The sequence below is a fragment of the Marmota monax genome, unplaced genomic scaffold (assembly GCF_021218885.2).
Source record: "Marmota monax isolate L192 unplaced genomic scaffold, Marmota_monax_Labrador192_F-V1.1 WCK01_AAM20220418_F8-fsc00018, whole genome shotgun sequence".
Classification (NCBI taxonomy): domain Eukaryota; kingdom Metazoa; phylum Chordata; class Mammalia; order Rodentia; family Sciuridae; genus Marmota; species Marmota monax.
Window position 1 is genome coordinate 20,737,387 of NW_026692201.1, and position 16,991 is coordinate 20,754,377.

Sequence of the window (16,991 nt, forward strand, 5' to 3'; positions counted from 1 at the left end):
TTTTGTGGTTTATTACACAAAGCATGTGACCTCAGTCTTTGCTGGGGCAAAGAGGCTACTCTGTAGCTCCAGAGTTGGGCATTATCCATTGGGCTTGGACAGCCCACCCCTGCCTTATTTGGTGAAGAATATTCTATGGAAAAGCCTTTGTGTATCTCCCATATAAAAATAAAAATGCGGGCTCACTCTTTCTCTCCTTCTAGTGTGGAAGCAGGACCCTTAAGTTTGCAGAGCCAACCTGCCTTCGATCTCGAAATTATTTCTGTGTCTTGTGATTTGTATTTTGCAGCCAGCTCACTACATGTAGGAGAACACAGCATATCTTTCCTGTGCGGGCAGTGGGTGAGACTACTCACTTGAAATAAGTGAACTTTATTGTATGTAAATTATGCTACAATAAAGTATTTTTAAGTTTTAAAAAAATGATTAAAAATAGAGACAGTTGGAAGGATATCCAAATAAAAGGCTCAGGATAAATAGCTATAATGTAGAACAAAGACAGACTTCCAATTTTTGAAAGCTAATTTACATCTACCCACACTACAATGAAGCTATTTTGTAGGTGAATGAGAAAATCACTCTGTCTGATATGAAGACAAACCACTGTAAACTAATTTCATCAACAAAAAAACTATTTAGCATTGTACATGCATTCTAAAAAGCTCTTCTTTCTATAATATTTTTAATTTGTTCTTATTAGCTATACATGACAGTAGAATGAATTTTGACATTATATGTATGTGGAATAGAACTTCCCATTCTCCTGGTTGTCCATGATGAGGAATTACATTAGTCATTTATTCATATATGCATATAGGAAAATAATGTCTGATTCATCGTCTATCTTTCCTATTCCCATCCCCCCTTCCTTCCTTTCATTCTCCTTTGTCTAATCCAAAGTACTTCTCTTTTTCCCTATCTGCTCCCCAGCCATTGTGAGTTAGCATCCACATACCAGACAGAACATTTGGCCAGCCATTAGTTTTTTAAATTGGCTTATTTCACATAGCATGATAGGTTCCAGATCCATCCATTTACTTGAAAATGTCATAAAGTCATTCTTCTTTATGGATGAGTAATATTCCATTGCATGCACATGCAACACACACACACACACACACACACACACACATATCACATTTTCTTTACCCATTCATCAGTTGAAGGGCACCTAGGTTTGTTCCATAGCTTAGTTATTGTGAATTGGGCTGCTATTAAACATTGATGTGGCTGTGTCACTTTACTATGCTGATTTTAAGTCCTTTGGGTATAAACCAAGGAGTGGGATAGCTGGGTCAAATGGTGGTTCCATTCTAAGGTTTCTGAGGAATTTCCATACTGCTTTCCAGAACAGTTGCTTCCTGAGGCTTAGAAAGTTGAGCAGAAAACCCAGGTGAATGCTTTGTATCTCAAAATTTAATTGGGAAATTTTGCTAAGTTGTTGAAAATTTTCCTTTCAGAGCCTGGGAGAGAGCTAAGACAATTGATTCAGATATGAAACTAAGGGCAATGTCATACTGAGAGCCAAGGAAACAATACCTGTTGGGTATATTACTATAATTTAATATGCAGCATTTAAAAATAGATTCCTCATTTTCAAGCCTGTTTTGGCATTGTTTTAAAAACCACCTGAGGAAATTTATGCATTGGTAATTTCATTTGCCCAACTGAAAATTACTTTATCTGCTTTAAAGAGATAGCTTATAATGATTTCCACCAAAATTATTTCTTTTAGAGTACATTAGCCTTCTGAATGTCCACATTAGGTCTTTAGTTTAATTATTTTCTGTATTTGTCTCTTTTATAATCTTTTTCAATGGGTAAAATCATTTTTGTTGTCTCCCCTTAGCTCATGTCCATTCTAAGGAGTTATGTGTGGGATTTCTAATTATAAAATCAGATTGTATATTTCATTAGTGAACTCATATGTTCACTAAGTAAATCTTTCAAAAATTTAATCTCCTAGAAAACAGTAAAGAGAAATTGCCAATGTGTCTGGAGTTCTGTGGGTTTTTTTTTTTGTTGTTGTTGTTGTTGTTGTTGTTTGTTTGTTTTTGCTTTGATTCTGTCCCACTTAACAGTAGACAATCTTAGATAAATCTCTTAACACTCCTAACCTTGGTTTATTCAATAATAAGGATACTGGTTACTTCATCTTTGTTTTTCCACCCTAAAATAGTAAGGATGACATTTTAGGGTAATCTATAGTGAAATTTTTGACAGTGTTTCAGCAAGAAGAAAATATACCTTCATTGGCTTTTTAATAATGTACTGCAATTAATCTGGGTAGATAAATTATATTTACTGAAGCTTGGATGCATTTCTGGTAATAGGTAGATATTGTGGGGTTATGATTGTATCTCTGCTATATTTACTTTTAACATGTTATATTTTCAAGTTAAACAGAAGTCACAGTGTAAGGCTCAATTTCATTATGGATTAATACATTATATTATTTTATTAGCATTTTTAAAATAACCATGATCAACAACAGAAAGGGAATTTGTTATAAACTTTTAGTAGAGAAAAGACAAAAGTACAGACAGACCCTCATGACCATTGTAGTTCTCAGGTTCCAGATAATATTCAACAGCCAGAGAATATTTTTTAATGTTTGTGGAGAAAGGGCATGTTACCAATTTTATATTCTTCCTATACAACTGAGTCTCCCCATACAATTAAGGCTCTTGAATCTAGTAACATCGGTTTCCAAAGACTTGTCTGACTTCCTAGAGTAAAGAGTCCTCAATGTGTAGATGAAGAGAATACACATTAAGAGCTAGTAACATTTTAAAAACTTTTCTCTTGCCAACACCTCAAGTCCACTGAGGCCATCTAGGTCATTTTCAGACAGTTTTGTGCTGAATGTCAAAAGTGGTCCAAGAACTTAGCAGTGGAAGAATAAATAGTGGTTGGAACATGAGGGTCACTTCATAATCTTGTTAAATTCTTCATAGCTGTAACTTTCTCAGAACAACTAAAAAATGGCAGAGGGTGGTGGGGCTTCCAAGGTGAGTTTTCTTTTATTTCAATAATTACCACATCAGAAGCACAACCTTCTAATTCAATCTTTCTACCTAGAAGCTAGCACTACCTTTGGGTAAAGAGGATGCAGTGAGGCAATGCACAGAAACTAGAAGATAAAACTTTGAAAGAAGATAATTGTTACAGAATCTTTAAGTGATAGATTCAGATTTTTGAAACCATTACATAAAGTTGTCTGTTGCTGTTTTGCAGGGATAGTGACTGACCAAAAGAAGATGAAACACAATGACCTTTAAAGAGCTAAAGTGATATTCAAGTAATAGCTGGAGGACAGTCAGAAAGTCCGGAAAGAATGATTTTGAGTCAGTTCAATCTTTTTTTTATAGAGCCTAGGGATTATTTTTATGAAAATGTTGGCTCCAAAGCAGCGTAAAAGAGAGCTAATGGGTTGAAATCCAAATGTAAATGACATAACTGGAATAACAGGATAATCACAACAACCACTACCTAAGTTTTCATCTTTTGTTTTCCCAAGATATTAAATTTGGAAAATTTAAAGGCAGAATATTAAGGAAGAAACAATAAACACCTCCTATTCAGATATACAACTTGTCCTCTCTTTAACATCCTCTCTAGCTGAAGGCAGAAGAACAATGGGGAAAACATATGGCCCCAAAGAAATCACAGAACATGCTTGCCTTGAACAGAAATGCACTATGGTCACAATAATAAATCCCCTCTATAGTTGAAAAAAATAACCAATAGTCTCATTCATCATTTTGTTGAGTAAATGTACCCAAAGAATCACAATATTTTTATATCTTACTATGTCTTATATGCTCACCAGCAAAACATAATCTCTGGTAAATACAAAACTAACTTTTTATAGTAAAGCACTTCCTCAAAATAAAAAAAAATCTGCATTACATAATTTTTACCCTCAACCAACCTCTTTTTATCTTCAAATATATTAAATTTGACAGGAACTAATGGCTTAATGGTTTTCCAATAGAGGCCTTTATGCTGGAAAAAAAATGTAAGGTAAACTTTTACAAACAAAAACAGCAAAACCAAATTAATAAAATTTAAAAATATCTTTAAAGGCATTTTAAGTATCTATAAAGTACTTCTTTTATAAATAGTAAATTTCTCATACCTGGGATGTAATTTAAAAAGTCCCATAATTGTTCTTCTTCCATGTAGTTCACAAAAACATTTCCAAAAGTTTTTGGAGAAAAATTGCAGTGGTACAGCACTTTAAAGATGGCTTCTGACAAGCTAAATCCTTGGTTCAGATTATTTTCTGTATCAGAAACTTGGTCTTGAAAGGTACGTGCTAGAAAAGAATAAAAACAATGTAGTAAGGTAGGCATCAGTGAACGTGATTAAATTCTTATCAGTCCAGCATAATGCTATGAATTGTATTTGTTAATATTTGCATAACAGAAATACCACATTCTTTCAAATCAATGGTCCAGCTAACCCAATGAATGTTTACCAAACACATTGACCCTGTCATTTCAAAATGGAGAAGTTTTTCGATTGGCTCTTCAATAAAACCACATATGGAACTCTGCGAAAATGGGGCCATTTAAAAAAATTATTCTAATTAGTCATATGTAACAACAGAATGCAATTTAAAAATGGTGCCATTTTAATTGCTTTTTTATTTTTTTTTCTATTTTATTTCTATACTTTATCTTTTTTTTTTTTAATTTTTTATTGTTGGCTGTTCAATTAATTGCTTTTTTCAACTCTCTTCTTGCTCCATTATGGCTTCCTCAAAGATCAGTAATCAGAAATTTCTGTACTATTGCATCTAGGGGATGGATGGAAAGTTGAAATAACAATTTCTATTTTGTTTGGATAAGCAGCATCATAATGAGCAAAAATACTTATTGAATAATGATAATGTCAGCTTATATCTTGTATAAATGTAATCTAAAGTCTTTTGGAGTGAGTACATTTCTTTATTTTGGCTCATTTGGAAGCTAATAAATTTTATGTTTCCTCTCAATTTTATTTCTGGGATTTGATTTTAATAATCTAGAGGAGCTCACTATCGTTTGAAAAGTAAAAAATAGAACCATAGACTTTATGCAGAGAGCCTTTATTGGGTTTACTTTCTAATATTCGTTTCAAACAAGTTTTTTCTTTATCTAGTTATTCAAGCCCCTACCCACATCCCTTGCCCTATCCTTAACTTAACATGGTTTACTTTGTTGCCATTACCAAAGGTGGGCACATGACAAGACCTGAGCAATCAGAGCCTGACATCTCCCATTAACAGTGATCAATTCCGGGATGGGCAGGTAACCAATGTGACAAACTTCCTCAGGGTTTTTGGTGGAATAATTGGTGAAACTATGTTCTTTTTCTAACAGATTTGCCTAGCAGGTTGGAAATTGATGATTGCTATTTCAAGAAGAACTTGACTGAGAATGACTCTCATTCAGTAAGAAGCAGAATCAAGATATGAAGATTCCTCATGTGATGACACAGAACCTGGATTCAGCGCTGCTTATAGATTCATGTTAGCTGAGATGATCGATTTCCCTTTTAGTTAGATAGGCTAATTTGGATTTCTGTAATTGAATTTTGAAAGGTCTTGATTTTTTTCTTTTTAAAACAAGCAAAAATGTTAAATGGAAAATATTTCTAACTCAGGCACCCATTATTTCATGTTTTTTTATTCAAATACTCTCTGAAGTTCTCTCTACTTTCCCCTCTCTCTAATTCATGTTAAGTACAATGATCCACTATCCTTTATGTTATTCCTGTGTTTAAACCTTCCCCTATGACTCCACTTGCAAAAAAAATTCCTTGGCATGATGATTCACAATTTCTACAACATCTTCCCAAATTATGTTCCAAATCCCAAATATCTGTCCTACCACAGGGTTTATTTGCTATTTCTTTCAAATGTGCCCTTCTGTATCCTTTTCTTTGGCCTATGCTATTTTGTCATACTAGAATGTGGTCCTCCAATAAAACCACTATGATTCCATAAATTGATGAACTGACTGATTGTTTACTATATGTCAGTTATTGGATCAGGTGCTGAGAACTTCACTTGCCTGTAATTCACTGACTGTGCACCTATGTATTGTTATTTACTTGGGGATGGGATGATAGACAAGTAAACAATAATTATAGCAATGTAAAGATAAGTAAAGTAACTTTCCATCCTGGTTTGCCTGGGCAATCTGTCTTATGTCTTGTTGTCCTGGCATAAATACTACTAGCATCCTCCTTCACTCTTAAAAACTATCTGTTTGAATGACAAATTCATCTATCTCCTAATTCTAAGCGCCTTAAATATAAAGCAATGGGGAAACACAGAGAATAATGTTTTACATTTTGCGGGGCAGAACAACAAGATCTCTCTCAGCCAAATCGTTAAGGAGCAATAGAGTTTATCAGCATGACAAAGTTGAGGTGGGGAAAGACAGAAGAGGTGGTGTAATAAGAAGCCCACAGGCATCTGCTGGGGGTGTGGAAGTGAGACTGCTGGGAGGGAGAGGGAACTGAAGCTAGTCAATCAATGGAGCACGTATGACAACACATACGTGGAAAGAGGGGTGGAAAGGAGCAATGGTTACACCAAAAATAACAAATATTATTATTACTTCTACTATTGTGAAAATGTGTGGACATACTTCAATGAATTTTGTTTTCTCCTATTTTCCTTTGCCCTAAACTAATCTATTTCTATTTACTTTACCCAGGGATTTCTGTTATTTGAAAAGTACAGAGAGACTGAAGTCATTTACCTTCTTGGACTTAAAAATGAAAGAAGGAGAAAAGCTAAATTTTATTAGCTTGAACTAATAAAATAGTCATTCTTGTAGACCATAAAAGGAAAAATGTTGTCACTACTATGTGATTCCCAGTGAATTCATATGTTTCCTGGCAGGAGAGCAGGGGTGAGTTTGGATTGCTCAGTGAGAAGAGTTCTGAAACGAGAAAGAAACTTCTGGGTCTGCAAGAAAGAGCGCCTGTGTGCTCTTGCTGGTAGTGCTTAGGGAGGCTTGCCTGGGTGAGGCGTAAGGGAAGCCAGGTCGCTGACATGGGCTCTTGACCTCACAAAAGGTTTCAAACACATTTCTGCATGCAGAGGAACCAGATGGAGAGGGATAAAATGTCTCTCTGAGAAACTAGATGTCCAGGCAACTGATGATGGATAGAACTTCCCTGGGCCCTGTGTGTCACCTTGGGTGTAAGAAGGATTGAGCGCCAACATCATCTAGGGTGAAATGCCAAGTGGGATGGGCTGACAATCCTCAGAAAGTTGCCTTAAAGACAATAAGTAATTCATTCGTGTGCATCTGAATTTATGAATTCAGATTTATACCAGCTCCATAAAAATGAAATTACTATTCACAAAGTACTTAATGTATGCCAAACATCACATAAACTGCTTTACATCTCCTTTCATCTTCAGAATACTCTATGGAATGGGTGCCAATTATCCTAGATGAACAAAGTAATCCTAGATGAACAAAGTAAAATTGAAACAAATTAAGTAAATTGTCCCAAGGTCACAAAGATATTAGGAGTTTGCCTGTACTATTTCTATTACACTAGAATCCCAAATTTCTCAAAGCATGCATTGACATTTTATTGACAGTGACCTTTGAATGCACTGCCATTACTCCAAGCCAGGTATTTTGTATGTGGTAACATATTGCCTTATGAAAAAATAATTTCATGTAGTATTTTACATTTTCTCATTATTTCATTATATCTCTAGCACTATTTTATGACTTTTTATAATCTAAATTTTTATGTGTGATTGAATTTAGGTATCTCCCAATAGCTCCTGGCATAGTGATATGTATTTAACTAATATTTCAATACTAAAGAAGGAAAAAAAAAGATGGGAGTTAGATCTCTAAGGCATTTTGGGGGGTGCTTTGGTTCACCAAGAATGATACCTAACTGCCTCCTAATCATAACATTCAGAGAGCTCTTCTTCATGGAGCTTCACCCTGTGCATATTTTCTGGATCCCTTTCCACTGCTCTTTTGAGACCACTTCTTTCTTGACTTCCTTATGGCCATGCCCTGTTGGTTTCAGGGTACCTTTCTGGCATTCCTTTTTCGGTAAGCTCTTCCTCTCTTATGGTATAGAATGAGACTTGGCAAAGTTTTGCTATAAAGAGCCAGACAGTAAATAGTTTACATTTTGGGAGCCTTTTGTTTTCTGTTCTTACAACACAAAAGTAGTCATGCACAATGTGTAGGCATAGGGTCAAGACAACATTGGAAGGAAACAGTATTTATGAAAATGGGTGGGGCAAAACTCAATTCAAAATGGATCAAAGATCTAGAAATCAGGCCAGGAATCCTGCATATACTAGAAGAAAATTTAGGCCCAACACTCCAACATATCAGCTTAGAAACTGTCTTTCTTAATAAGACCCCTAAATCATAAGAAATAAAATGAAAAAAAATCAATAAATGGGATGGCATCAAACTAAAATTCTTCACAGCAAAGGACACAATCAGAAGCATGAAGAGAGAGTCTACAGAATGGGAGAAAATAATTGCCATCTGTAATTCAGATAGAGCACTAATTTATATATAAGTTATATAAAGAACTCAAAAAGCATAGCACCAAAAAAATAATAATCCAATCAATATATGGACAAAGGAACTGAACAGATGCTTCACAGAAGAAATATAGTAAAAAAATAAATGAAAAAAATGTTCAATATCTTTAGCAATTACATAAATGCAAATCAAAACTATACTGAAAGTTAATCTCACTCCAGTCAGAACTGTAATTATCAAGAGTACAAGTAACAATAAATGTTGACAAGGATGTGGGGAAAAAGGTATACTCATACATTGCTGATGGGCCTGCAAACTGGTACAACCACTCTGAAAAGCAGTATGAAGATTCCTCAGAAAACTAGGAATGGAACTACCATTTTACCTAGCTATCCTACTTCTCAGTATATATCCAAAGAATTTTAAATCAGCATACTACAGTGACAAAGCCACATCAATGTTTAAAACAATTCATAATAGATAAGCTATGGAACCAACCTAGGTGCCCTTCAACAGATGAATGGATAAAGAAATTATGATACATATACACACAACAGGATTACTAAACCAAAAAGAAGAATGACTTTATGATATTTCCAAGTAAATGGATGGATCTAAAGACTATTATGCTAAGTGAAATGAGCCAGTTCCAAAAAATCAAAAGTTAAATATTTACATCTGGATTAGTCATCCTGCCATCCTTTGACTTTAAAGGTTCTTTTTGTGCAAATCATCCATCTATGGCTCTCATCTTGCTCTTTCTTATCCTTGCTGAATTCCCTAATTCTGTCTAGGACATTGCCATCTCCTATTCATGTCCAAGCTCAATGCCTTAGCAGGAATTAATTCTTCTCTAGATTGTTAGATATAAAAAAAATAAATATGTCCCTGGTCTCATCTCTTTCTATATAAGAAATCAAATGTTCACTTACTTCCATAGTGTCCCTTCTCTGTTTCCAACATTATTAATATAGTTTAGGTTTTCTTACTTCTTGTTTTAATGAAAACACTACCCAGAATACACATTAAATCTAGCCTCCCCTGGTAGCCTTTTAAAGTTCACCATAATCATATGCCTTACACATTCTGGCCTACTATCTACTCTTAGTTACAATATTCCAAATTTCCACTTTGAGCCTCACTCATCATCTAATAAGGCCAGGATGGTGAGTGACCCTCAGCAGGTTCTACACACTTTCTTCAGGTCTCTGTCGCTGAAAACTGGTGAAAACCAAGACTTTTGCCAGGTGCTCATCCACAAATGTGATTTTTCCTTACCTTTGAATATCTTATGTTGTTGGAATATTTTTGTGCTGTCCTTCATTTGGATATTTCCTATTCTATTAAATGCGACTCAGTCTCAGTTTTATTATTTTAACTTGCATCTTATGTTGGTTCTCATGATATTCAGGACATATCACCCCAAAGGACTGCATCTTGGCAGAAGCAGGCTGTATAAGAATTCTCTTTTTCCTCTAAAGTATGTAATAAAACCATCATTCCAGAACTACTCTCCCTATGCCAGGAGGAAGGTCCTTGTCTCTGAAGACATGGAGACACAAAGAATAACTTGAACACACAGGCCTATACTAAGGTCCTGCTAGCTTACTGCCATTAGCTCATACATTTGTCTAATCATACTTCTACACAACAGTTGGCTTTTCATAGAACTTAAGCATAAAAATATAAAGCTTTCCCAATCTCTTTGGATCTTTACTTTCGAAGGCTCACATGGAATGTAAAATTAACATTAAATAAATATTTTAGCTTTGTCAATCTTCCATTTATTTTAGGTGGCAGAGCCATGAACCTTGGAATGGGTGAGGAAACATAATACCTTTTCTTCCCATTAGTCCCTATCATTTTGCTTCAAACGCAGGTCTAGCCTTTTCTTTTTTCTTTCCCTCTGCCTTCTGGGATAGACATTGTTTTTTTTCTGATATAAAATCCTCCTGATGAGGGGCTGGGGATGTGGCTGGGGCTGGGGATGTGGCTCAAGCGGTAGCGCGCTCGCCTGGTATGCGTGGGGCGCTGGGTTCGATCCTCAGCACCACATAAAAATAAAATAAAGATGTTGTGTCCACCAAAAACTAAAAAAATAAATATTAAACAAGGGGGAGAAATGAATTATAGTAGATGGGGAGGGGAGGGGAAGGGAGGGGAGGGGGGATAGTAGAGGATAGGAAAGGCAGCAGAACACATCAGACACTAGTATGGCAATATGTAAAACAGTGGATGTGTAACCGATGTGATTCTGCAATCTGTATACGGGGTAAAAATGGGAGTTCATAACCCATTTGAATCAAATGTGTGAAATATGATGTCAAGAACTATGTAATGTTTTGAAAAACCAATAATAAAAATTAAAAAAATAAAATAAATATTAAAAAAAATCCTCCTGATGAGCTCTTCAGTGGTAAAAGAGATATTTAGCTCTAGATTTACCTAAAGCACCCATGATTTCAACAGGTGTTATCCACTTTGCCTCTTTCAATCAATAATTTTGCCTAAGACATATTGTCCCATTAATCCACATCTGAACTGGGCTGTACTCTCTTTAAAAATTGTTTTTAAATTTATTTATCTATTTTAACTTGTTATACATGACAGTAGAATTCATTTCAATTCATAGTACACATATAGAGCACAAGTTTTCATATCTCTGGTTGTACACAAAGTAGAGTCACACCATTTGTGTCTTCATACATAGCTTAAGGTAATGATGTCCATCTCATTCCACAGGCTTTCCTAACCCCATGCCCTCTCCCATCCTCTCCCTCCCCTTTGTTCTACCTAAAGTTCCTCCATTTCTCCTAAGCTCCACCTGGGCCCCTGCCCATCCCCATTATGGATCAGTATCCACTTATCAGAGAAAACGTTTGACATTTGTTTTTTTGGGATTGGCTAACTTCACTTAGCATTGTATTCTCCAACTCCATACATTTACCTGCAAATGCCATAATTTTATTCTCTTTTAATGCTGAGTAATATTTCATTGTGTTTATATACCACATTTTCTTCATCCACTCATCTACTGAAGGGTATCTAGGTTGGATCCATAATTTAGCTATTGTGAATTGTGCTGCTATAAACATTGATGTGGCTGCATCATTGTAGTATCCTATTTTTAAGTCCTTTGGGTATAGATCAAGGAGTGGGATAGCTGGGTAAAATGGTGGTTCCATTCCCAGTTTTCCAAGGATTCTCCATACTGCTTTCCACATTGACTGCAACAATTTGCGGTCCCACTAGCAATGTATGAGTGTGCCTTTTCCCCATATCCTCACCAACACTAATTGTTGTTTGTATTCTTAATAGCTGCCTTTCTGACTGAAGTGAGATAAAATCTTAGAGTGGTTTTGATTTACATTTCTCTAATTGCTAGAGATGTTAAACATTTTTTCATATATTTATTGATTGTCTGTATATCTTTTTCTAAGAAGTGTCCAGTTCCTTGGCCCATTTATTGATTGGGTTATTTGTTTTTCTGATGTTAAGATTTTTGAATTCTTTATATATCCTAGAGATTAGTGCTCTATCTGATATGTGTGTGGTAAAAAATTGCTCCCGTTCAAGAGACTCTCTCTTCACCACACTGATTATTTCTTTTGTTGAGAAGAAGCTTTTTAGTTTGAATCCATCCCATTTATTGATTCTTAATTTTATTTGCTATAAAAGTCTTGTTAAGGAAGTCAGGGCCTATGCAACATGATGAAGATTTGGGCCTACTTTTTCTTCTATTAGGCACAGGATCTCTGATCTAATTCCTAGGTCCTTGATCCACTTTGAGTTTTGTGCATGTTGAGAGATAGAGGTTAATTTCATTTTGCTACATATGGACTTCCAGTTTTCCCAGAACCATTTGTTGAAGAGGCTATCTTTTCTCCAATATGTTTTTGGTGCCTTTATCTAATATGAAATAACTATTTATATGGGTTTGTCTCTGTGTCCTCTATTCTGTATCATTGTTCTATAAGTCTGTTTGGGGGCCAATATCATGCTGTTTTTGTTGCTATTACTCTGTAGAATAGTTTAAGTTCTGGTACAGTGATGCCACTTGCTTCAGACTTCTTGCTAAGGATTGCCTTAGCTAATCTGAGTCTCTTACTTTTCCAGATGAATTTTATGACTGCTTTTTCTATTTCTGTGAGGAATGTCATTGAATTTTGATTGGAATTGCATTAAATCTGTATAGTCTTTTTGGTAGTATGGTCATTTTGATAATATTAATTCTGCCTATCCATCTTCCAAGGTCTTCTTTAATTTCTTTCTTTAGTGTTCTGTAGTTTTCATTGTAGAGGTCTTTCACCTCCTTTCTTAAGTTGATTCCCAGGTATTTCATTTTTTTGAGGCTATTATAAATGGGGTAGTCTTCCTAGTTTCTTGTTCAGAGGATTTCTCAATGATGTGCAGAAAGGCCTTTGATTTATGAGTGTTGATTTTATATCCTGTTACCTTGCCAAATTTATTTATTCATTCTAGAAATTTTCTGGTGGAATGTTTTGGATCCTCTAGGTATAGAATCATGTCATCAGCAAATAGTGATAGTTTGAGTTTCTCTTTTCCTATCTGTATCCCTTTAATTTCTTTTGTCTAATTGCTCTGACTAGAGTTTCAAGAACTAAGTTAAATAGAATTGGTAAAAGAAGGCATCCCTATCTTGTTCCAGTTTTTAGAGGGAATGCTTTCAATTTTTCTCCATTTAGAATAATGATGGCCTGGGGATTAGCATAGATAGCTTTTATAATGTTGAGATATGTTCCTGTTATCCCTAGTTTTTCTAGTGTTTTGAACATGAAGGGGTGCTACATTTTGTCAAATGCTTTTTCTGCATCTATTGAGATAATCATATGATTCTTACCTTTAAGTATACTGATGTGATGAATTACATTTATTTATTTCTTTCCACATGTTGAACCAACCTTGCATCCCTAGGATGAACCCCACTTGACAGTGGGGCACTATCTTTTAAATATGTTTTTGTATTTGATTTGCCAGAATTTCATTGAGAATTTTGCATCTATATTCATTAGAAATATTGGTCTGAATTTTTCTTTCTTTGATGTGTTTTTGTCAGGCTTTGGAATCAGGGTGATATTGGCCTCATGAAATGAGTTTGGAAGTTTTCTCTGTATTTCATGAAATAATTTGAGGAGTATTGGTATTAGTTCTTCTTTAAAGGTCTTATAGAACTCAGCTGTATATGCATTCCATCTGGTCCTGGACTTTTTTTGGTTGGTAGGCTTGTGATGGCATCTTCTATTTTATGGCTTGAAATTTATCTGTTTAACTTGTGTATATCATATTCAGTTTCTGCAAATCATATGACTCGAGAAATTTGTTGATGACTTCGATGTTTTCTATTTTATTGGAGTACAAATTTTCAAAATAATTTCTAATTATCTTCTGTATTTCTATAGACTCCATAGTGATATTTCCATTTTCATCACAGATGTTAGTAATTTGATTTTTATTGCTCCTTCTCTTCTTTAGCATGGCTAAGGGTTTATCAATTTTATTTATTTCTTCAAAGAATCAATTTTTGTTTTGTCAATTTTATCAGTTGTTTCTTTTGTTTCATTTCAGCTCTGATTTTAATTATTGCCTGACTTCTATTGCTTTTGATGTTGATTTATTCTTTTTCTAGGGCTTTGAGATGTAATGTTAGGTCATTTATTTGTTGACTTTTTCTTCTTTTAAGGAATGAACTCCATGCAATGAACCTTCCTCTTAGTACTGCCTTCATTGTGTCCTAGTGATTTTGAAATGTTGTATCAGATTTCTCATTTACTTCTAAGAATTTTTTAAATCTCTTCTTTGATGTCTTTTGTAACCCATTGTTCATTCAACAGCATATTGTTTAGTCTCCAGGTGTTGGAGTAGCTTCTATTTTTTATTTTAGCATTGATTTCTAATTTCATTCCATTATGATCTGATGGAATGCAGGGTAGTATCTCTACTTCTTGTATTTGCTAAGAGTTGCTTTGTAGCATATGGTCTATTTTAGAGAAGGATCCATGTGCTGCTGAGAAGAAAGTATATTCACTTGTTGGTGGATGACATATTATATATATATATATATATATATATATATATATATATATATATCTGTTAAGTCTAAGTTATTTGTTGTATTATTGATTTCTATAATTTCTTTGTTTAGCTTTTGTTTAAAAGATCTATCCAGTGATTAAAAAAAAAGTGTGGTTAAAGTCATCCAGAATTATTGTGTTGTGGTCTATTGACTCTTGAACTTGAGAAGAGTTTATTTGATGAATGTAGATGCTCCATTGTTTGGGACATATATATATTTATAATTGTTATGTCTTGTTGGTGTATGGTTCCCTTAAGCAGTATGAAATGTCCTTCTTTATCCCTTTTGATTGACTTTGGCTTGAAGTCTACCTTATTTGATATGAGGATGGAAACCCCTGCTTGTTTCCATAGACCATGTGATTGGTATGTTTTTCCAAAACTTTCATCTTCAGTCTGTGGTGAAACTATGAGATAAGTTTCTTGAAGGCAGCATATTGTTGGGTCTTTTTTTAAAATTCAATCTGTCAGTCTATGTCTTTTGATTGGTTAGTTTAGGCCATCAACATTCAGGGTTATTATTGAGACATGATTTGAATTCCTAGTAATTTTTGTTTATATTTGGTATTTAACTTGACTTGCTTTCTCATTTGATTGGTTTTTCCTTTATTGTAATACCTTGCTTTGCTGATTTTCATTGTTTTTCATTTCTTCCTCATGAAATATTTTGCCAAGGATGTTGTGTAGTTCAGTCTTTCTAGTTGTAAATTCTTTTTAAGTTTTATTTATTGTGGAAGGTTTTTATTTCATCGTCAAATCTAAAGTTTAATTTTGCTAGATATAAGATTCTTGGTTGGCCTCCATTTTCTTTCAGAGCTTGGTATATTTTGTTCCAGAATCTTCTGGCTTTCAGGGTCTGGGTTGAAAAATCTGCAATGATCCTAATTGTTTTCCTCCTATATGTAATCTGATTCCTTTCTCTTGTGGCTTTTAAATTCTCTCCTTATTCTGTATGCTAGGCATTTTCATTATAATGTGCCTTGGTGTGGATCTGTTGTGATTTTGTACATTTGGTGTCCTGTAAGCCTCTTGTATTTCATTTTCCAATTCATTCTTCATGTTTGGAAATTTTTCTGATATTTCATTGAATAGAGTGTTCATTCCTTTGGTTTGGAACTCTATGCCTTCCTCTATCCCAATAATTCTTAATTTTGATCTTTATATGTTATTCCATAATTTTTTAATTTTCTGCTCATGGTTTCTTAGCATCTTCACCGTGTGGTTAACTTCTTCTCTGTAATTTCTTCTGTTGTGCTGCCCATGGATTCTAATAATGTAGTATCGTGGTTTGTTTGGGGTACTTTCTTCCTTTGTTTTTTCACATTGTTCATGTGTCTTTCCTTCTAGTACTGTTGCTCCGAGGCATTAGAGTTTTTACCCTATAGGCTTATAGTTTCCCTGCAGGATTCCAATACCTCTCTTGATTTTGCTTCTAAGCCCCAGCAGGTGTCCCAAGTGAGGAGTTGCCTCAACTAAAGATGGCAACAAAGGTGTCCCAAGATACAGGTGGCTGCTTTCAGTCATGGGGTTGGGTGAGGCTGGGTGATGGCATTGGGCAGTATTTTCAGAGATGCAGCTCTTAGTGTGCAGTGTTGTGGCTGGCAGCTGTCTCCACACCCTGTATGGTGTCCCCAGGTGTAGGGTACCACATGTAAAGGACTATGGAAGTGGTTGCTGTGTCCCAAGATGGAGGTGACAGGGGAAGCCCCACATTGGTAGATTGGAGTCCACACAGGTGTGGTGGATGGAGGTTCTGTGTGTGAGCAGAGGCTGGGTGTTCTGCATGGGAGTGATGCCAGGATTCCTGTGAGTGCTCAGGTACCCAGAGGACCTTTGTGGGCAAATTGCCTGGAGTCCTTCACATACACTGAGGCCTGGAGACCTGCGCAGGCATGGCAGCTGAGAATCTTGTACAGGAGAACAAGAATGCTGCTGGGGGTCCTCTAATAACTTGCAGAGAAACAGTATTCCCACTACTTGAATCCCAGGTCATGATGTGACACAGAATGCAGCCTCCCTCTAGCCTGCCATCTTGGATCCGCTCTGTATTCTCTTACTGAGTACTATAGCCACCCTGCTGGCCCCTCCCCACCATATCCATGCTAAAGAAGAAGTGACTTGTCTGAGTGGTTAGTTTGGGGGAAAGTTCTGGGCCTGGTTGGCTAAGCCTAGCTATCTTTTCTCCTTTTGAAGTCTGGACCTCAGGGGCTTGCATTCTGGCCTCATCTCCCTTCTACTGAATCTGGCTTTGCCAAGATTAGGAAGTCCTGAGGTTTTCACCATGAAGATCTAGTGGTTTGGGGAGTGGTAAGTGCGGAGCTGGGAGATCAGACGGAAGGGGATCCACTGAATTCTGGA

The 16,991-nt window shown here is 35.5% G+C and overlaps 1 protein-coding gene across 3 annotated transcripts in view; it reads right to left on the minus strand.

Moving 5' to 3' along the window:
* The window catches only part of Kiaa0825 (KIAA0825 ortholog), a 372,465-nt gene that overhangs the window by 209,040 nt on the left and 146,434 nt on the right, over nucleotides 1-16,991 (minus strand). For all 3 annotated transcript variants that reach the window (XM_046428642.2, XM_058574629.1, XM_058574633.1), the window contains exon 14: nucleotides 4,142-4,321. In XM_046428642.2, the coding sequence (XP_046284598.1) occupies nucleotides 4,142-4,321 (180 nt within the window). The remainder of the gene's footprint in view (nucleotides 1-4,141; nucleotides 4,322-16,991) is intronic.